Genomic DNA, 22,508 nt, shown 5'->3' on the forward strand with positions numbered 1-22,508 from the left:
ATATAGAAGAAAATAACATTCTAGGCAAGGTCTTCTTAAAGGCTGTGGATGACGATTCCTGCCCAAAATGTTAACATTTTCCTTCAGGTGTGAGAATGGCCACAATTTTAGCATAGTAACTCAAGATATACTTCCTACATTTCCTTATGAGATCTTTGTTGGTCATATATGAGATCTTACATACTGAAGATTTTTAATTGAACACAATTTTCCATCTACATTCAGCAAGGGTGTTTGCATTTTTATTCTGTAAAACGATGAAAAACAGCCAAATCATCTAGCATCATCAATGCTCCAAAATAAAAGCTTCATCTGTAATTTCTCAATGCATAAAATTAATGACTGCCAAACATGACATCTAAATAAGGAAAGCCACCACAGGATTTCTGGGTGTGCTTGAATCAGTCAAAGTGGAAAAATTACCTATCCACTACCTATACCACATGGACTGCAACGGTTCAAGAAAGCAGCTCACCACTACCTTCAAGGGCAGCTAGGATGGGCAATAAATGCTGGCTCAGCCAGTGAAGCCCACATCCCGTGAATGAATAAAAAAAATTCCCAACTACGACTGGGCTTTCCAAAATGCCCCATCAGTCCACTTTCAATCATTAACAAAGTAACATGAATGATGTGGCAATTGCACAAAGACACTGAATGAGTTCCTCCATGACCACTTGGCCCCTGACCTCATTACACACTTGGCTCAAAATATGGACACATCGCCTGAATTCCAAAAGGTGAGGAGAAAATGCCTGCAGTTGACATCAAGATAACATTGAACCAAATGTGATACAGAGAAGCACTAGTAAAACTGAAGTTAAATGAGGATCAGAAGACGGGTCCAGTGGTTGGATTCATTCATACCTGATACAAAAGATAATGGTGTGGCTGTTGGTGGCCAATCATCTCAGTCAGAAACATCACTGCAGGAGTTCCTTATGACAGCATCCTAGGTTCAACTATCTTCAGCGAGCTTCCCTCCATCATAAAGTCAGGAGTGATGATATTTGTCATCAACTGTGCAGTTTGTAATTCTTCAGGTAACAAAGAAGCATACAGGACCAGGACTGATAAGTGACAAGTAACGTTTGCGCCACAAAAGGAGTTGTGTAATGGCAGTCTCAGAGAGCACCTAACCATCTCCCCACATTATTCAATAGCGTTGCCATTGACAAGTCTCTCATCATCAACTTCCTTGGGTCATCATTGACCAGAACATGAGTGGACCAGCCAATAAGTGACCTGGCTGATACAGCAGGTCAGAAGTTGGGTTAGCCAGTCTGTAGACAATGGCTCACCTGACTCCTCAAAATCTCTCTACTGCCTATAAGGCAGATAAGGATTGTGATGGAATAACCTGCACTTGTCTGGGTGGGTGCACTTGCAACAATCAAGGAGCTCAGCACTATCCAAATAGCACTCTGCTCAACTGACAATTCATCCACTGGCAGATACACAGTCTCTCCACCACACTGTGGCTACAGTGCATACTACCTAGCAGATGCAAAGCACAAACTTGCCACAACATCTTTGCCATCGTCTCCGAATTCCTCAACTTCAACCATCTAGAAGGATAAGGGCAGCAGAAGCATGGGGACACCATCACTTTCAAGTCACCTACTGTCCTGTCTTGGACATTGATTTTTCTGCAGAATCTGTTGCTGGACTAAAGTAGACCTCCCTAACTTTGTGGTGGGTACACCCTTACCACACTGACTGCAACAGGTCAAGGTGGCCCTGCCACCGCCTACTCAAGAACAACTAATGATGTACAATGAATGTCAGCCTAGTCAGTTAAGTTCACATCCTGAGAATGCTTTAAAAAAAATCGTTTTGATATAATGCATGTAGAATGCTCCACAAAAACGTGGGCTTGACTTTATAAAACTAATGCTCAGTGTAGACAATGCTGCTGTGTATATTATATTGGAAAAGTATTGAACATAGTGAAGATAAAAAAAATGTATTCCTTTATATGCCCATATCATTTACACAAAATATTGCACTCAAGAGAAATGTTCTGCCAGGTCTTCCATTCATAATTTTGTGCAGGCCTTACAAAATTCAATTCAGGAGATCATTTTTGAAGGAGTTCTGTTACTTTTAAATATGTTGACATTGGATGGTCGAATTTTATCTCAACTGAACCATCAAGAGTCTCAAGGATTAAGATGCGACATTTTGTAGAAGGAAGAAGCTTCAACCCATATCAAAAGGTTAAAGTTTCTATTTTACCAATCAAGTGCCTACAAAGATTTGTTTCATACTCTTTCAAACGACCGTGCCCTCCTTTACTAATTTCAATCCAAATTATTTTCCGTTAATCCATGTGCAGCTTCCTGAAAAAATTCAAGTAGGTTTGCAAAAGCTATTATTTCAAATGCCAGAAAAAAATGAATGCGATGTATCCAACAAAATGCAGATCACAGTAATAATTTCGAGTTAAAGTTAAAAAATGACCAGGTGGATACTTTTTATTTGACAGGAGAGCATTCTTTGTAAAGCAACTACATACAACATTGTTTTTAAAAGGAGGATCTGTTTAAAGTTCTTCTGCAAAATGAATTTGTTGAGTTTAAGAAAAAAGTTCATCCAGGTAGACTCACCATTTGACACGAGTGCATTGCATGGCAAATTCAAGGATTTCAAATTCTCTGTAATCGTGTATTTGAACTTCACTGACTACAATTCAATGAATAAAAGGAACTCTAATTCGATATGAGATGACAGATTGCAATGGAGGAAAATATTTTTCAAGTTGTTATTTTATTCTGATAGTAATGCAGGGGAGTAACAACAAAAAAGTTTTCAGGAAAAACACAACTCAAGGAGAAAAATTCAATTGGACAGAACTTCGTCTTCATTGATTTTGAGGAAGTTTTGGGGAGGAAAGATGGTAACCAAAAAAAAATTATGGTTCCCATGGGAAAATTGCAAAACAAAATTAGCAAATTTACTAAATGAACCCCAAATGGAAAAAAAACAAAAATTCCATTTTTTGTAGATTTTACTTTAACATGAATCAGAACCAATGCAAATTACACATGAATAACAAGCAAATGATATTTTAAATAATAAATTTCACTTTAAATAGTCAAATCAATAAAAGATGTCTTGCACAGCCACAAGCACCTGCATCACTTCTTTCAAATATGACAATATTCAATTGGAGTCTTTCCAACTCAGCCTCTGGTATGTCAGATCTCTCACTTGCCCACTCAATTGATTGGCTTTCAAGCTGCATTCACTGGCAGCTGTATTCCATCTGAGGTATCTGGTTAAGATCAACACTGACAAGGCTCATGTCTACAGACCCTCTAGTTCTGGTATGATAGCCAAGTGGTTATGGTAACCACTTGTAACCCCAAGATCAAGAGTTCAAATCTCACCATGGCAAATTATGAAAACAATGTAATTTCATCTGAATAGGAACAGATGGAAACGTGTTTGTACTTGAAAGAGTTACAAAGATATCTACAGACCCTCTCTGATAGCACAACTTTCCAGAGTTCCTTTATAACCAACCCCAACCAACAATGATCTGCTCCAGATACAAATTCTCAGCTTAGCATGCCCAAGCTATTCACACCACTTTTAGGATTCAGTCCTTTTTAGCTTGGTCATACATTGCTTCCCCAAGAGCTTCTGGAACTCTATTTTTCTTCTTACTGCCAAACTGAAAACTGAACTTTTTTGTTGACAGGTCACTTGCTCCTGAACACACCAGGAGTTTGATAACCATGTCTTGCTGCAGCACGTCTTTGCATGTGTGCTGATTGACTTCTATCGGCATCTATTCTTTAGGTCTGCCAGTCACATGGCTTCAAACTTCCTTCCGTTGGTACTGCTTCCAGGTTAAGGGTTGCTAGGTCACATGATCCAGCAGCTATTATGCAAGAAAATTATAACTGATGCAAACTCTTAAATGTCCTTTTCAAATATTCTTAAAAATCAATTACAGATTTCTTTGACAATCACTAAAGCAATGGCTTTTGACATTTGCCTATAAAACTATAGAATAAAGTTACAGCACAGAAAGGCCAGTCAGCCCATTATGTCTGTGCCAGCCAAAGAAAATAAATAAACAAACTAGCTGCCCATTTTAATCACACCTTCCAGCACTTAGACCTTAACCTTGCAGGTTACAGCATTAGGTGCAGATCCAAGAGCCTTTTAAATGAGTTGAGGGTTTCTGCCTCCACCAATAAACCAGACAGTGAATTCCAAACACTCATCACCCTCTGGGTGAAGACGTTTTCCCTCATATCCCCTCTAATCCTTCCACAAATCACCTTAAATCTCTGCCCTCCCTCTGGTAATTGACCTCTCTGCCAAGGGAAACAGGACATCCCTGCCTACACCATCTAGGTCCCTCAATCAAGTCATCCCTCGGCCTCCTCAGTTCCAAGGAAAATAACACCAGCCTATCCAATCTTACCTCATAGCTGAAATTTTCAAGATCTGGCAATAGTCTTGTACGTTTCTGTATTCTCTCCAGAGCAATTATGTCCTTCCTGTAATGTGGCGACCAGAACAGTACACAAAATTCCAGCTGTGGCCTAACCAGAGTTTTATACAGTTCGATCATTACATCCCTCCTTTGTATTTTATACCTTGTCCAATAACGGAAAGCACCTCATATGCTTTATTTACCACATCCACCCCTCCCAATATCCTCCCACTTATTGTGTATTCCCTAGCTTTGTTTGCCCTCCCCAAATGTATTACCTCACACTTCTCTGGATTGAATTCCATCTGCCACTTTTCCACCCATTCAACTAAACCATTGATATCATTCCGGAGACAACAGTTATCCTTTGCACTATCAACTACACAGCCAATTCGTATCATCTGCAAATTTCCCAATCATGCCACCCACGTTTGTCTAAATCATTAATATATACAAACATTAAGGGACCCAACACTGAACCCTGTGGAACACCACTGGAAACTGTTTTCCATTTGCAAAAACATCCATCAATCATTACCCTTTGTTTCCTGTCACGAAGCCAATTTTAAATCCGACTCACTACATGTACCCCATGGGTTTTTACTTTTCCGACCAGTCTGCCATGTGGGATCTTGTCAAATGCCTTACTGAAATCCATGTAGACAACTCCACTGCACTACCCTTAATCCTTGTTACTTCCCCAAAAAAATTGAACAAATTAGTAAGACATGACCTTCCCCTAACAAAACTATGCTGCCTATCCCTGATTAATCCTAAGTGACAGTTTATCCTGTCTCAAAATTGATTCTAATAATTTGCCAACCATAGAAGTCAGGTTACTGGCATATAATTATTTAGTCTATCCCTCACATCCTTTTTAAATAATGGTACAATGTTCGCAGACCTCCAATTCTCTGGTACCTTGCCTGTATCTGGTGAGGATTGGAAAATAATCCTCAGATTTCCTTCAACAGCCTGGGATACAATCCATCTGTCCCTGGTGACTTATCTACCTTCAAGGATGTCAGCTCCGCCATTACATCCACTCTCAGTATGCTTATTGTATCTAATATTTCACACTCCTTCTCTTTAACTAGAAGATCTGCTTCAACCTTCCCCTTAGTGAGGACAGAGACAAAGTACTCATTGAGAACTCTGCCTACATCCTTAGCAGAACACGTTACCACTTACATCTCTGATTGCCCTACCCCTTCCATAGTTATTCTCTTGCTCTTAATGTACTGGTAAAATATCTTTGGATTCTTTGATTTTACCTGCCAATATTTTTTCCATATCCTCTTTGCTTTCTTAATTACCTTTTTTACATCAGTCCTGTACTTGCTATTCTCCTCTAGGCTTTCTACAATAATTTGTGTGTGACTGTCATAAGTTTCCTTTTGCTGCTTTATCTTGTCTTAAAGATTATCCAGAAGTATACAAGGTATTTGAATGATCAGCATTGTCACCTTTTTCTAGTTTTGTGTTTCTTATGCTGGCAATTAGGTGAGGGAAGTACCATAAAAGAAACAAACCAATTTAAAACCTTAGCAACCTTAATTAAATCGTCTTCAGGAATTTTTAACGTGGAAAATAAAACCATAAAAATACAGGTTGCGTTGTTGGGTTGGGTTAAAATACATTGCTGGTGCATATAAAAGGATGCTATACTCTTCATCTAGCTGTGCTATTCTTGAGGTGAGAGCATTTGGTTATTGAAGACTGAAGGTTTAAAACAATTCCATTTTCTAGCACTGATATCATTCACCTTGAGCAATACAAGAAGAGGCAATTATTTAAAATATTGCTTGTTATGTGCACCTCAAGTCTTCCTTAACTGAGAAAGAATTACAAATCTATGGATCATTCTATAAACAACAAGTTTACTTATGAAGGTATAATCATATTTATAAAACCCATTTTAGAACAAATTTAAGACCCACATATTGTGTTTTTAAATTTGTTCATCTGTCATCAATCAACTCAATTTTTTCACATTTTCTGGACAAGAAAGATTTCAAAACATTTGAATGGGGGGTGGAAATCACTTTCAATTTGATTAAATAGGATTATTTCAACAAACAAAAAAAAAGTTAGAAATGGCTACAAAGAAGTAACTAATTACCTGGATGGATTTACACAAAATTGAAACTTCCATTGCATTTCTAGAGCTATTCACTATAATGCAGAGTCCTAACCAATATGTTAAAAAAGAACACACTTTGAATAGTTTTAAAGAAACATTCTAAAAAGGCTTTCCCATTTAGCATTTTTTTTAATGTGCTGCCATTGTGAGCTGCTCGCTTTCTTCCACGTGCATTGCATGGCCACCACTGCATGTCACTTTGTCTTACAAGATTTTATTACAGGACGGTTACTTTCAGCTCAAGCAAGGCTTTCAGTAAAATATCACAATACTTTTCACTACTTATTGAAAGAGTAATGTTATTTCAAAGACACAGTTTGGGATAGCAGGAGTGTTACATTTTCTAAGATTAATTTATTGTTCCAAATATTCACTCCGCTATAGGTTACAGCACAAGTGTCACAGCTATCGTCACATCATCAAGTAAAAGAAATCAAACTATTTCAATCATGAAAAAAAAAGTTTTCCTCCCCACCCTCTCTCTGCAATATAGAGCTTAAGATTGGTACAGTACAAGTTGATTTTCTACTCCATGGATTAACCACTGTGCAGAAATAGAATGCAGCTCAGGAACCTCTCCCAAGGAAGGACAGAAAAGTAGAGGGAAAATAAGTAATTACTGGTCGATGTTGCATTCCTGACAGCCAGCTCAACACAAACACTCTAAAGATCTTTAAACAGGTAAGCCACTGCTATCTTGGCTGTGGAGTTACATGGTTCAAGAAAACCATTAGTGCAAAAGATAACAGGTGGGAGTGGGAGAGGGAGAATATAAGATACAAAGGATCCAAGAATTTAATTGGGTAATCCTTTCAGCAGAACAGATTGTAAAACAACTATGCAAAATGAATAGTTTATTTAAAAGTAAATTCAAAAACTGCCCATTGGCATAGCTACTTAGGCGAAACATATTTGGTGCATATTGTCATGAAGCTATGCTCCTTCTACATTTGACTGCATCCAAGAAACCAACTAACCTAAATTGGTCGCAGTGTTTGTCCCTCCAGGACAAAGAAAATTTAACCATAAATTATTTTATTTTATAAAAATTGGACTTTAATGCCCTTTATTTCTGAGGGGTTTAATAGTTAATAAATTTGCTTCTTTTTGGCTGAAGAAAACCTTTTGTTTGATTGGCTTTTTAATGCTCGCAGTTTAAATAGTTAAATACATTCTGATTTGGAAAAGGCATATCCTTGGTGAAAAAGAAACTTAGACCATTGTTGTGACCAACCAAAGGGAGCCAGTTCACCCCTTCTCACCTGGTCATAGCATTATAGGCTAGGAAAGTCCAAGATTCAATACTAACTTAGCCTGAGCGATGGAAGAGATGTTCAACTAGGGCCCCTTGCTTCAGACCCCTGTTGGAAATGCAGGTGGTGTGAATTTGGCCAAGAACAAGATTTAGCTTGGCCATGAAGTTCCCTAGAGTCCTAGAGTTTGCTGACACTTGTATATGAAGCATACTCAATTAGGGGAATTTATCAAAGATTAGCGTATCACATGGAACCACATACCAGCAAGGAGCCTTGAGCTTTCTTTTAAGCTTCTTTTCTAGGTTTCCTCCAATGGCTGAGTAGGCAAAGGCAACTCCTGGTCCTGATATTAAAGCAATATTGTGACTGCAACATCAATTTTTTCAATGTTTTCTTTCTCTCCTTTCCTGAAGGTACAGAAGATAATCAAAATGACTAATGAAATGTCAGCTTTTATCTTAAGGGGGTTGGAATAACAAAAAAAAAAGTGACGCAATGATGCTTGAGTTGAATCTGGGTCAGGGTCAGGCCCAGGCCTCATGTGTGGCACTGCATTCAGGTTTGAGTCCTGAATCTCAGGAAATATAGGGAGTATTACACAGATTTACTAGAATACCTCTAGAGCTTAAAAGATTTAAAATGATAAAGGCAGGTTGGATAAATTGTGTTTGCATTCTCATGAGTTTAGATAGTTGAGGAGTGATTTAATTGAGCTGTTCAAGATGATAAAAGTAATTTTATTGGGTAAATACAAAAAGATACTATTTCCTTTCATAACTGAAACCAGAAATAATCTTAAAATTCGAGCTAGGCCAGTTAACATTGAAATCAGGAAGTAATTTTTCCACACAAAGTAGAGTGGAAATCTGGAATTCTCTTACCTCAGAGGGAAGTGGGCACTAGGTCAATTGAAATTTCAAAACCAAGATTCATCTTAGTTAAGTGCAGCAATGGAAAGGATAAAAATCAGGTAAATGGAATTCAAGTACAAATCAGCCATTATCGAACCAAATGGTGGGACAGTCTCAATGCTTAAGTAGCCTACCCCCATTATATTCCTACGAAAAGGAAACAAAAATTAGTAGAAAGGAGGGGGCAGATTCAAGTATTGGGGTAACAAATACCAACTGCCATTAGTTAGACTCGCCAGTTTAATCACAATTATATTTTCCGTTGCAAGCAGTTTTATTTCTTTTTGTAGAGATAAGAAGAGAAGGCCACTCGGACCCTTAAGACTGTTCCACCAGTTAGATGATGGTTCATATGCATCTGAGCTCCCTGGTTTTGAAACATTTCCAGTTATACATTTCACAAATCTATGAACTTCAATTTTGAGAGTTTCATCAATTTTGAGAATTTCAGTAGACCGAGTATCCACAGCCTTTTAGGAAAACAGAGTTCCATGACCTTTTTCTATGAAAAAAGTGCTTCCTGATTTGAATTTAAAATAGCAACAATGATGACAGCATAGTGATACAAATAGGGCATCCAGAGCCTGACTGAACAGGACAAGAAATTGTGTATCTCCCTAACCAGATTGAAAGATTGCAAGGACTGGGAAAGAAGTATAAATTAGAAAGTGGGTGAATTCAATGCCAAATCAGGTTAAACAAAATAAATAAAGACAGGAAAAGAAAGATGGGGTTCAAGAAAGGGGGGTGGGGTGGGGGGAGGAAATAAAAATGTTGATTTTACATTTTAGAATCTCCAAAAATTGAAACCTGAAGATCGAGGATTCATACTTATAATAGTTAATTTTAAATGGCAGAGGGGTTTGGTAGTACACCTATTACATCATTAATAGGGTATTTTGGACAAAACTCAACTATCTGTGGCACATTTAGTTAGTATCAACTACACAAATATAGCAACTTCTTACCACTGACACACATTGAATGCGAAGTCAGACAGAAAGAGATATATTTTTTTAATGAAGGTAACAGCAATGACGCATCTCAGACAACTTTTCAATTTCTGCATTTAACTGCAGACCTTCCCTCGCCTGAAGTTGCTGTAGAATCTTCCTATAAATTATGCTATCAGCCTCATGATTTTGACAGCAACTTAAAGGCCCAATATATGTTATGAAATAAATAGATATAATTAAAGTTGAGCATGAGTCATGAATAAATTGTCAGTAATTGACAGATAACACCAATGAGCAGAACAAATGAACCTTCTAAGACATCCTTAAATACTGTAGGTATGATGATCATAATGACAAATACTAAGCAGACCAGTTGCACCATGACTGAAGACCGTCAATGAACTAGCGAGCAAAAGTCCTACATGGTGGTTACAAGAGCAAGAGCAGACTGAAACATTCCAGATTTACAAACTCTAGTGAGATGGCTATTCTCACTCTCAGGATGATTGAAAACACAAACATCTGATTTAAAAAAATCCTGTTTGACTCAACTGTCTCTATAAAAATGGCACAGCAGAAGTGCACTGCTGGCAGAGAAAATCCAGCCGCTAACTTTTATTTTACAAAAATCTTATACAACTTTAATCTGTACAGTGACTAGATCCATTTAAAGTTGCAGCTTGGTGTTTAAAAAGTCCCACTTGAATGGATTAATTGTAAAAAAAATCAATAAGCAATCAAAATAATACACTCAAGAAACATTGGGCATGATTCATGTCCCTGCTAGGATTCATCAAATAAAAAACGTGTTATTCTCCTTGTGTTAGTCCTGTGATTGGTGAGCAGATTTGTACTATTAATTTGTACTATTAATTCCTGTACCTACCATGTAGAATATCAGTCTCTTGAAATAATACAAGTTTCAAAAAGCTACTATCATTCAATATTGGCTTTTAATCACACCATGCCTTAATTTGTTACCAATTCCATCTCTCTCTGGAAAACGTATGAGGTTGAACCAGACTGTTTGCAATCTTAATGTCACATTTGACTAAGGGATGAGTTTCCAACCCACATATCCACAGCATCACTAAAGCTGCCAATTTCCAGCTGTATCGTGTGCTGAGGCAGGGCTGGAAATAGGCCATCTGCTGCTCATACCCTAATGTATGGTGTTTGTTATGTCCAGACTTTGCTATCTAATGCACTTCTGGTTGGCCTCCCACAGTCTACTCTCCGTAAACTTGCGGTCATCTAAAATTCTGCTGTCAATGTCCTAACTTGCGCCAAATTCGCACCTAGCTCAATTCCACTGAGTGGAAGCAGAGACGATCAATGATTTCAAAAGGAAACTGGATGGACACTCGAGGGAAATTAACGTGCAGGGATATGGGGATAGAGCACAGTAGGTGGCTGATGGACTTCTCTACAGAGAGCAAGCAATAGACTCAATGGGCTGAATGGCCTTATTTTGTGCCAGATTGAGCACGCATCCATCACCCCTTGCTGCATTTTCTGACCTACATGAGCTTCCAGTTAAGCAACACCTTGGTTTTAAAATTCTCATCCTCATTTTCACACCCTCCATGTCCTGGCCCCTCCCAATTCGTGTAATCTCCTCCAGGCACAAAGCTCTGAGATACATGCACTCAACTAATTCCAACCTCCTGAACATCCCGATTTTAATTGTTTCATCATTTGTGGCCACCCCTTCAGCGGCCTAGGTCCTAATATTTGGAATTCCCTCCATAAACCTTTCTTCCCTCTTTCAAGACATTCCTTAAAACCTTTGACAAAATGTTTGGTCATCTTCCCCAATATGTGGTTCGAAGTCTTTTTTTGTTTTATAATTCACCTGGGAAGTTTTACTATATTAAAATTGCTGTATGAATAAAAGTTGTTGTTATTAACAGCTCAAAAATTCCTGTATAAATGGAACACTGGATCCTTTGCCCAGAACATATGTAAGCACTTTGTGAACTAGGGGGCACTGTTTGAAAGTAAGGGGTCACCTATTCAAGACAGAGATGAGGAGGATTTTCTTTTCTCAGACAATCTTTGGAATGCACTTCCACAGAGCAAGGAAACTGGATCATTGAATATATTCGAGGTAGAGTATTACAGATTTTTGACCTACAAGGCAGTCATGGGTTATGGAGAGCAGGGAGAAAAGTGCAACTATGGCCACAGATTAGCCAGGATCTTACCAAATAGCAGAACAGGTTTTGTGGGCCGAATGGCCTACTGATGCTAATTTCTTATGACATAATACTAAATGCAAATATAAAACATTTTAATGTTATACTATTGTTTGGTTAAGTATCTACTGACCAATTCCTAGATATGAATAAATTATCAAATACCTACTTATACAAATAAATTACACCTATTTTTACATGCTATGCTCGGAAGCTTGAGGGAGGTGCTATTTTGTCACCTGGCGGGTTCTCGCACACTAGTTCCTGAAACAACCTACTTTAAATATTCCATTCAACATCCTCCATGTTGGTCATGGGGAGATATTTAATCTACTGCTTTGGAAGCTTTTCTTTTCCCCAATCTCAGGTTATGTTACAAAATATTTTAAAAATTCATGCTAATCACATCATTGCAAAATTCTGTTTATGAACTTAGGAAATCTCATGAATCACTTTATTAGATGACGTGTTCACAGTAACTATAGCCTTTATGACAACCATTATTGTTACACCTACTCTATTCCAAGTAGAAACACATCGCATAATAATGAAGAGTATACATTTGGATAGATGATCTACAGGAAAAACTATTTTATTACAAACTCATCTTGACCAAAATACATAGACTGATGGAACAACAAGGTCCAACAGAAAACAGATTGGGAGTTTCAACAAAGCTGCTTGCAAGCAATAAGCTTTCTTCCAGACTTATAATGTCAGTGTAGAATTTCTTAGAGGTCAAGCATTGAAAAAAAAATCAAACCTCTTTCGATCTTTAACTAAATTTCACTGCAGAAGACAGGAATTTTAGTGTAATATTTCAAATGTGTAGATCCCACCCTGAAATATTTGTAATGAGGTTCTACTCAATTTATTCGATTTTCCCTTTGGGTTCGTAAATCATTTCACTCTAAAAAGTAACACGTAGACGAAGAGATCTCGCTCAGCAGGTAAGAACTCCTAGTGACGACATTACCGTTTCTTTTAAGACCAGAAAAAGTTAGCAATATAAATAAGAAATTATTTTAATAAAAAGGATTCCCGCATTTCGCTTCTAAATAACGCCAACCGTTACCCAACACCAATGCTCTTAATTTTTATTAAAATTATAAGCCACTGGGCAAAGTCAAAACCGTTTTTAAGTGCAGGTGTGTTGCAGTATAATCCTAATCATTTGCGTGAAAAACAGAAACAAAGATGGTCATGTAAAACTGAAGCTTATTTACACGTCTCTGAACACGGGTGGGCAGGTGTGAGTATATGGCGTGTGTATGTCTCGTAGGACTCGCCAGAGGTAATAGCGATTGGCTTTAACTCGTTACCTTCTTCATTACTCCTCTCCTGGCAGGCTACGGTGATGGGGCTGGGGCAGAGGCTGCGGATTCGAGTCGGCACACAATCTTTACAGAACGTATGAAGGCAAGGCAGCAATCTGGGCTCGCGATTTGTAAACTCCAATTTGCAAACCAGACAGGTCCTGAGCAGATTGCATTCGTCTTTAGTACAGTTACTGTTCCATTCATTCTCCGCTTCATTGCTGATAACGCTGTCGACACCACTTTGATCCATATTCCCCTGCTTTCAAAGCAAATGTTTGACCTTTTTCAACACCCCCTACGCGCAGTTAGAGCATCCCTGGATGACAGTGACGTTAAGTCTTGCTCTTTTAAATGACATCATTGCCGAGAGAAAAGGAAAACAAGTCAAACCGTGAAAAACGCAAAGTATGCGAGTTGTTAAGCTTCACACTAAAGCTCATTCTGTCACTGCATTTTCAAGGTCTCAATAAAATCGACTTGAAAGCGTCATGTCAGCTGCTGGGACTGGTTGAAATATGAATGACGTACTCGCTCGGTAATAGGCAAATGAACTGCGGCTCAGTAAATAGCAATTAAAGCACACAAGTGTTATCAGGCTTTTAAGGTCTTAGATAAAAGCTGTGACATTTGAAGTGACGTGATCAATAAACACCGTGTCAAAAATAAAAACACAATTCTTGTTTTTATATCGGCTCCTGGACTGTTGTAAATAAAAGTTTGTTGGACAAATATTTGCTTTTGTTTCTTGTGACTGGAAAATGGAAGAATTCATTTTCTACAGCGAAACGTTTTCTACAGTTGGTTTTGTTGATCAAGAGTATTTTTTGTGAGCAGGGTGTTTTTGGGGGGAGGGGGGATCATGGGAAGGTAACAAACACAAGTGCCAAGCAATGACCATCTCCAACAAGAGAAAATCGAACCATCGCCCCTTTACATTCAATGGCATTACAATCGCTGAATCCCCTATTATCAATATCCTAGTGGTTTAACCAATTGACCAGGAATTGAAGTGGACCAGCCATATAAATACTGTGCTGCAAGTGCTGGTCAGAAGCTAGGAATTATGCAGTGAGTAACTCACCAACTGACTCCCCACAACTTGTGTGGGGAGTCAGGAGGCATATTAGGCACAAGTCAGGAGTGTGATAGAATACCCTCCACGTGCCTGATGAGTGCAGCTCCAGCAACACTCAAGAGGCTCGACACCATCCAGGATAAAGAAGGCTGCTTGACTGGCATCCCATCCGCCACGTTAAACATTCAATCGCTCCACCACTGACACACAGTGGCAGCAGTGTGTACCATCTACAGGATGCACTGCAGCAACTCACCAAGGCTCTTTCGACAGAACCTTCCAAACCCATAACCCCTACCACCTCAAAGCTGGGGTCACTAAATGCATGGGAACACCAACGCCTGCAAGTTCCTTTCCAAGCCACACACCATCCTGACTTAGAACTATATTGCCGTTCCTTCACTTTTGTTGGGTCAAAATCCTAGAACTCCCTCACCAACAGTACCTGTGAGAGTACCTACACCACATGGACTGCAGCAGTTCAAGAATTCAGTTCATAGCACCGTCTCAAGGGAAATAGGGATGGGCAAATTTTTTAAAATTAATTTATAGGATGTGGATGAGGCCAGCATTTATTGCCCATCCCTAATTGCCCTTGAGTAAGTGGAGGTGAGCTTCTTGAACCGCTGCAGTCCACATTGTGTAAGTACACCACAATGCTGTTAGGGAGGGAGCTCCAGAATTTTGACCTAGCGACAATGAGGGAACGGCAATATATTTCCAAGTCAGGACGGTGAGTGGCTTGGAGGGGAGTTTCCAGGTAGTGGTGTTCCCATGGATATGCTGCCCTTGTCCATGTAGATGGTAGCGGTTATGGGTTTGGATGGTGCTGCCTAAGGAGTCTTGGTGAGTTTCTGCAGTGCATCTTGTAGATGGTACATACTGCTGCCACTGTTCATCGGTAGTGGAGGGAATGAATCAAGTGGCCTTTGTTCTGGATAGTGTCAAGCTTCTTGAGTGTTGTTGGAGCTGCACTCAACCAGGCCAGCGGAGCGTATTCCATCACACTCCTGACTTTTGCCATGTAGATGGTGGATAGGCTTTGTGGAGTCAGGAGGTAAGTTACTCGCCATGGGATTCCTAGCCTTTGACCTGCTCTTGTAGCCACAGTTTATATGGTTCGTCCTTAGGGCCAGGCTAATGACCCCCATGTCTTGTGAGCAAATTTTTAAGAAGTATCATCCCAATGGATTAGTAACAAAACAAACTATTTCCTGTGCCTTGCATTCACACTTGAAATGTTCCAAATTACCACCCCACCTTCCAAGTTCCAAGATAAACTTAAAGCAATGAAAATTAATTATGAGTATTTTGCCTTTATTATTTTGGATTTTCTTAGCCTAAGAGAAAATAATTGCATTTATGCAGCACCTTTCATGGCCTCAGAACATTCCAAAGTACTTTACAGCCAATGAAGTACTTCTGAAGTGTAGGAAATGCAGCAGCTAATTTGTGCACAGCAAGCTTCAAAACCAGTAATGTGATATTGACCGGATAATCAACATAACTAATTAGATTAAGAAATAAATATTAGCCAGGACTCCAGGGATAACTTCACTGCTCTACAGTTATCAAAGAATATATTGCTATACTTGGGTTATCTTAGAACCTCGCTCTTCTATACCTTACTAAAAGGAAACATGTCCTTTGATCTTCAGCAGATTGCAATATGTGCCACAATAACGTCAATCACCAGGATTTTGCTGTGGCAATAGTGGCAAAACTGTGAGCAGTCACTGACGTTACTCCATTGAAACTGACAGCAACTTTGAGCATTTAGACATAGAATCATGCAGTAATCCAAACGTTGATGTCCATGAGTCTATGCTCTTCCATAGAGTGTGCTATAGAAGTTCCCACAGGCTGTTATCTCCCTTACAATCCTGAATTGATAAGAACTTCCACTCTAATGCTGTTAGTCTTCCTGCAAAAGCCCTGGAAAAAGCTATACCTAGTTGAATGAGTGTAACTAGGTCTTTAATGCCGTACTAATTTCATAATTACTGCCACACACCCTTACTGGCCCTGAAAAGCTAATTTCATATCTGTGCAATGTCACATTTCTCCACAATTATTAAAAATTCCACATATTATAAAAACATTTTAAAAATTAAAGTCTGGTTATCTTTATTTTAGTTTTTAAAAATTAATTCTTTGGATGTGGGTGTCACTGACAAGGTCAGCATTTATTGCTCATCCCAAGATTGCCCACCTATCTAAAAGAAGTTAAATATTTATTCCACTATCTGAAAATCTATAATATTCAGCTTTTGTCTTTCCAGACTTTGTTCAATTTAAGGAGTGCATCTGTTGGTGGTTTTATATGGTGGGCGGTGCTTGGCACATATAGAGGCACATGGGTTGTGTGACACACATACGGTTACCAATGGTTGGTGGGGGTGATGGGGAGCAAGGACAGCAGAAGGCAAGGGAAGCCCATCAACAGGGTTACCCTGGCTGTTTCTGAGGTACGGGATGGGATTACTGAGATGGATGGGGACGGAAGAGTGGGATATGGTTGGCATTTGAGGGTGGAGATGGCATGGGAAGGATGAAATGATATGGGGATGGCACAGGAGGGGTGGATGAGATAATGGAATTCATTAAGTGTGGAAAAAGGACAAGGACAATTATTTGATACAACTCATTATTCAAAAGCTATTTTTTGTGCTAAAAATGAAGATTCACGAGGTTTGAATTAAATATTTTTAGAAAAGCTGTCAGGTGAATTAAAAGAATACATAAATGTTGATTCTATAGTTGAAGAATATAACAGTCTATATCCTCTAGAATTTCTAGAGTCCAACTCCAATGGGTATGCCACTGCAAAAACTTAGACTCCAGGATTGGGCAATTATAATGTTGCTACAAAACTTGAATCCTAAAACAAGGACTTTGTCATGGAACAAGATTGGTGGTTAGGAAGCTGTTTTCTTCAATAATACATGCTAAAATTGTAACAGGCAAATTCCAAGGAAATGGAGTATTTATTCCTGGAATAATATTGAGTCCATCAGATGTAAAGCTGCCTTTTCAACTCAGAACAGAACAGTTCTCAATTAGGCTTTCATATTCTACAACTATTGACACATCCCTAGGACATGAGATAAATAATAAAATATGTAAAACAAACTTTATTCTTTTTTGCTTATTTAAAAATAAGCTGAAATTTGCTGAGGGAAAATATGGCTGGTACAGGAGACACAATTCACTAGATTGGCTAGTTTCTGGAAATTTCTAACAGCAGTTACAAGGACAAAAGAGATCCACCCTCAACCTTGTGGAATCTCACACCTCATTGTAAGGACATCTTACAATCCATGAAATTAGAGGACAAGCAGACAATATGCCCCCCTCCCCTAGCCTGGACAATAACAAAGGGAAAGACATCAAAACTCATTATATCTGCAGAAGCACTAACAGCCACCATCTTGCTCCTAAGGAGAACAATGGATTTTGGCCAGAAGTACAGAAACCGCTTGTTAAGCTGCAATTAACTCATTAATGGGCAGCAACACATGACCCGACACAAGACAGCTTGCTGATTTTAACTCCAATTTGCAAACACCAAAATGCAGGACTATAGACTGACAAAGCAGCCTCCTAACAGTCTGAGCCTTTTTTGAAACCTATTTCTCTGGAAGTTTTTGGTCATCACTTGCCTAGCAGACTAAAATCTCTTGATATCAACATCATTTCATTTCATCACACTTATCTTTAAAGGAATCCTGCACTTCTGCCTTCAACCAGGAACCCTGAACTGGAATCTCTCTGTGAGGGAACGCCCTCTGGATTTGGACTTTCTGGACTTTGGAAATCACATGAACTGATGTCCATTTCTGTGGCTCTTTTTACTGTTAAGTTATTCACAATTGCAAAACCCCTCTTTCTTCTCTCCTTACCGTATACTTGTTTGTGTGTGTGTGTGTGTGTGTGTGAGAGAGAGAGAGAGAGAGTGAGTGAAGTCGTGATCCTGGGTTTCAATGTGTGAATAAACTAAACTTCCAATTTAATACTGAAAATTTGCTGCGAGTTACTTTAAAAATTGACGTACAGAATCAAAAGCTTTTTTGGAATAAGCACCACAGCCTATTTTTATAACAAAAAACACCTCTGCTTATGGACAGATGGCGAAAGAATAAAGGAGTTCAGTTTTGCCTCTCTCTCTGTGATCCATAACACAATGAACAAGTCACATGGGTCAAATCCTGACAAAATTTGTATTCGTATTTCTCGGCCTGTTTTTACACATAGACAGTTTTATGAATTTTTTTTTCCAGAGTGAGAAGTTTTGAATTCTGTTAAAGTCTTTGGCAACACCCACATCCAAAGAATGAGTCTTTAAAAAAGCTAAAGATGAACAGATTTTTAAAATAAGAGAAAATAATTAGTCTTTTTTTAAATTCTGTGATATCTTTAACCATTGTGGAGAAATGTGACATCTCACAAATATAAAATTAGCTTTTCAAGACAATTAAGGATGTTTTACAGTAATTATGAAGTTAGTACACATTAAAAACCGAGTTACACTTGTTCAACCAAGTGTAACTTTTTCCAGGGTTTTGCCATAACACTGCCTGCATTAGAGTGGCAGTTCTCATCAATTCAAGACAGGGAGATAGCAGCCTACGGGAGTCCCTACAGCACACCCTATGGAGGAGTGTAGAGTCACTGACAACAACTTCTGGATTACTGCTTGATTCTGCACATGTCCAAACTCCCAACACAGCCATAATAAAGCAGGAAATTCTGGAAATGCTCAGCAAGTCAGGAAGCATCTTTGGAGAGAAACAGAGTTAACATTTCAGGTCGTTTATGACCCTTCAGAACCAGTAATTGCTGCCAGTTTCAGTGGAGTATTCTTGTGTTTAAAGGAGAAATGTGAAGTAAATATACTAATTTCACTGCAAAAGATTTGTGGGTCTCTGCTAGTTTAAATGAAGTATTTTAACTGCTTTCAAATTCCTGGTTTACTTTGTGTGAAAACTTCAATTTGACTGGTTGCCAACCTGCTTGCTAACACTATTGCTGCTGCAGGCAAGGCATTGCATTGCCTTGATTTAGAGCCAGATTTAAACTCCAATGGAGAAAGGGCAAATTCTGCCACAGAGGTCGCTAGATCTTTGAGGTCAGCTCGAGTATCTTTGCTTCGTTGCTGACCGCAAAATCCAATCAAATGTGTCTGTCATCAATCCCATCTGTCTGCCATTTAAAACAAAAGTTAAAATTCATATGAAGTTTTCTAAAACTTAAAATCAGAAAGCATAGTATTCGTAAGAGTTAGAACCATGAGCCTATCAGAAAAATCAACAATGAAACATCAAGTTCTTCACTTTGAACTTTATGTAATTGTAAAGCATCACTCCCTCTACCCACACACCAAAACTCTGACCTTGCCTTTCATGAACTTTCCTAGAATTCCTGCCATCCTAGTTTCCAAAACAGTTCAATGACTTTCTGCATTTCAATAGCATGTCAGGAACATTTCCTAAATCTTTAATGTCAATGCAATAGTTGGAACATTGGGAGAAGTGTAAGGTTGTTCTAGGTTGGTGAATTAAAATGGGTCAGATGGGCTTTCTCATTTGTCACTATCTTTTGACAAGTGAAAACCATTACAAGCATTCCTTTTGGGGGGAGGTGGTGGTATAGTGGTATTGTCACTGGACTGTTAATCCATAGACCCAGCGTAATGCTCTGGTGGACCCAGGTTCGAATCCCACCACAGCAGATGGTGGAATTTGAATTCAATAAAAATCTGGAACTAAAAGTCTAATGATGACAATGAAACCATTGTCAATTGTCACTAATGCCCTTCAGGGAAGGAAACCTGCCATCCTCACCAGATCCACAGTAATGTGGTTGACTCTTAAATGACCTCTGAAATGGTCCAGCAAGACACTCAATTGTATCAAACTGCTTCAAAGCCAATGAAAAGGAATGGAACCAGACAACCCCCCCAGCATCAACCAAGGGTCCAGAAACGACAACAGCAAACTCAGCCCCTGATGACCCTGCAAAATTATGCCAACATTGGAAGAGCTGTCTCGCAGACTACTCAAGCAACAGCCTGACATAACTTACAGATCATGTCCCAGACACCACCATCAACATTCCTGGGTATGTCCAGTCCTACCAGTAGGACACAGCCCGCAGAAGTAGTGGCAAAGTGGTATACAGTCGGGAGTCCTCAACACTGACTCCAGCCCTCATGAAGTCTCATGGCATCAGGCCAAATATGGGCAAGGAAGCCTCCTGCTGATTACCAAGTACTAACCCCAATTCCCACACCATCACCACTCCCATCCCTCAGCTGATGAATCAGTACTCCTCCATGTTGAACATCACTTGGAGGAAGCACTGAGGGTGGCCAAGAACGCAGGATGTACTCTGGGTGGGGGACTTCAACGTCCATCACCAAGACTGGCTCGGTAGCACCACCATAGACTGAGCTAGCCGAGTACTAAAGGACATAGCTGCTAGACTGAGTCTGCACCAGGTGGGTGAGGGAACCAACAAGAGGGGAAAAACTTACTTGACCTCATTCTCACCAACCTGCTTACCGCAAATGCATCTGTCCACGAGGGTATTGGTAGGAGTGACCATTGCATAGTCCTTGTGGAGATGAAGTCCTGTCTTCACATTGAGAATACCCTGCATTGTGTTGTGTGGCACTACTGGGTTAGATTTCGAACAAATCTAGCAACTCAAGACTGGGCATCCATGAGGCGCTGTGGGCCATCAGCAGCAGCAGAATTGTACTCGACCACAATCTGTAACCTCATGGCCTGGCATATTCCCCACTCTACCATTACCTCCAAGCCAGGGGATAAACCCTGGTACAATGAAGAGTGTAGGGGGGCATGCCAAGAGCAGCACCAGGCATACCAAAAAATGAGGAGTCAACCTGGTGAAGATAAAACACAGGACTAACTAAACAGCGTAAGCAGCAAGTGATAGACAAAGCTGAGCGATTCCACAACCAACAGATCAGATCTACGCTCTGCAGTCCTGCCACATCCAGTTGTGAATGGTGGTGGACAATTAAACAACACACTGGAGGAGGTGGCTCCACAAATATCCCCATCCTTAATGATGGAGGAGCCCAGCACATTAGTGCAAAAGATAAGGCTGAAGCATTTGCTACAATCTGCAGCCAGAAGTGCCAAGAGGATGATCCATCTTGGTCTCCTCAGGAGGTCCCCATCATCACAGATGCCAGTTGTCAGCCAAATCGATTCATTCCACATAATATCAAGAAACGACTGAAGGCACTGGGTGCTGCAAAGGCTATGGGCCCTGACAATATTCCGGCAATAGTACTGAAGGCTTGTGCTCCAGATCTTGCCATGCCCCTAGCCAAGCTGTTCCAGTACAGCTACAACACTGACATCTATCTGGCTATGTGGAAAATTGCCCAGGTATGTCCTATACACAAAAAGCAAGACAAATCCAACCTGGCCAATTATCGCCCTATCAGTCTACTCTCAATCATCAAAGTAATGGAAGGACTTATCAACAGTGGTATCAAAGCAGCACTTACTTAGCAATAGCCTGCTCACTGATACCCAGTTTGGGTTCCACTAGGGCCACCTAGCTTCCGTTCTCATTTCAGCTTTGGTTCAAACATGGACAAAAGAGCTGAACACCCAAGGTGTGGTGAGAGTGACTGCCCTTGGCATCAAGGCAGCATTTGACTAAGTGTGGTATCAAGGAGCCTGAGCAAAACTGGAGTCAATGGGAATCAGAGGGAAACTTTCCACTGGTTGATGTCATACCTAGCACAAAGGAAGATGGTTGTGATTGCTGGAGGTCAATCATCTTAGTTCCAGGACATCATGGCAGGAGGTCCTCAGAGTAGTGTCCTAGGTCCAACCATCTTCAGCTACTTCATCAATGATCTTCCTTCCATCACAAGGTCAGAAGTGGGGATGTTCGCTGATGGTTACACAATGTTCAGCATCATTCACGATTCCTCAGGTACTGCAGCAGTCCATGTCCAAATCAGCAAGACCTGGACAATATTCAGGCTTGGTCTAAGAAGTGGCAAGTAACATTTGCGCCACACAATTGCCAGGTAATGACCATCTCCAACAAGGGAGAATTTAACCATCGCCTTTGACATTCAATGGCGTTACCATTTCTGAATCCCCCACTATCAACAATCTGGGGGTTATCATTGACCAGAAGCTGAACT

The 22,508-nt window shown here is 39.7% G+C and overlaps 1 protein-coding gene across 1 annotated transcript in view; it reads right to left on the bottom strand.

The window, feature by feature from the left end:
• The window catches only part of trim66 (tripartite motif containing 66), a 257,603-nt gene extending 243,944 nt beyond the window's left edge, over positions 1-13,659 (bottom strand). Inside the window, exon 1 of the mRNA XM_041196519.1 lies at positions 13,240-13,659. Coding sequence (XP_041052453.1) covers positions 13,240-13,486 — 247 coding nt within the window. The 5' untranslated portion in view covers positions 13,487-13,659. The remainder of the gene's footprint in view (positions 1-13,239) is intronic.
• Between the last annotated feature and the right edge of the window lie 8,849 nt (positions 13,660-22,508).

This window comes from Carcharodon carcharias, chromosome 10 (genome assembly GCF_017639515.1).
Source record: "Carcharodon carcharias isolate sCarCar2 chromosome 10, sCarCar2.pri, whole genome shotgun sequence".
Classification (NCBI taxonomy): domain Eukaryota; kingdom Metazoa; phylum Chordata; class Chondrichthyes; order Lamniformes; family Lamnidae; genus Carcharodon; species Carcharodon carcharias.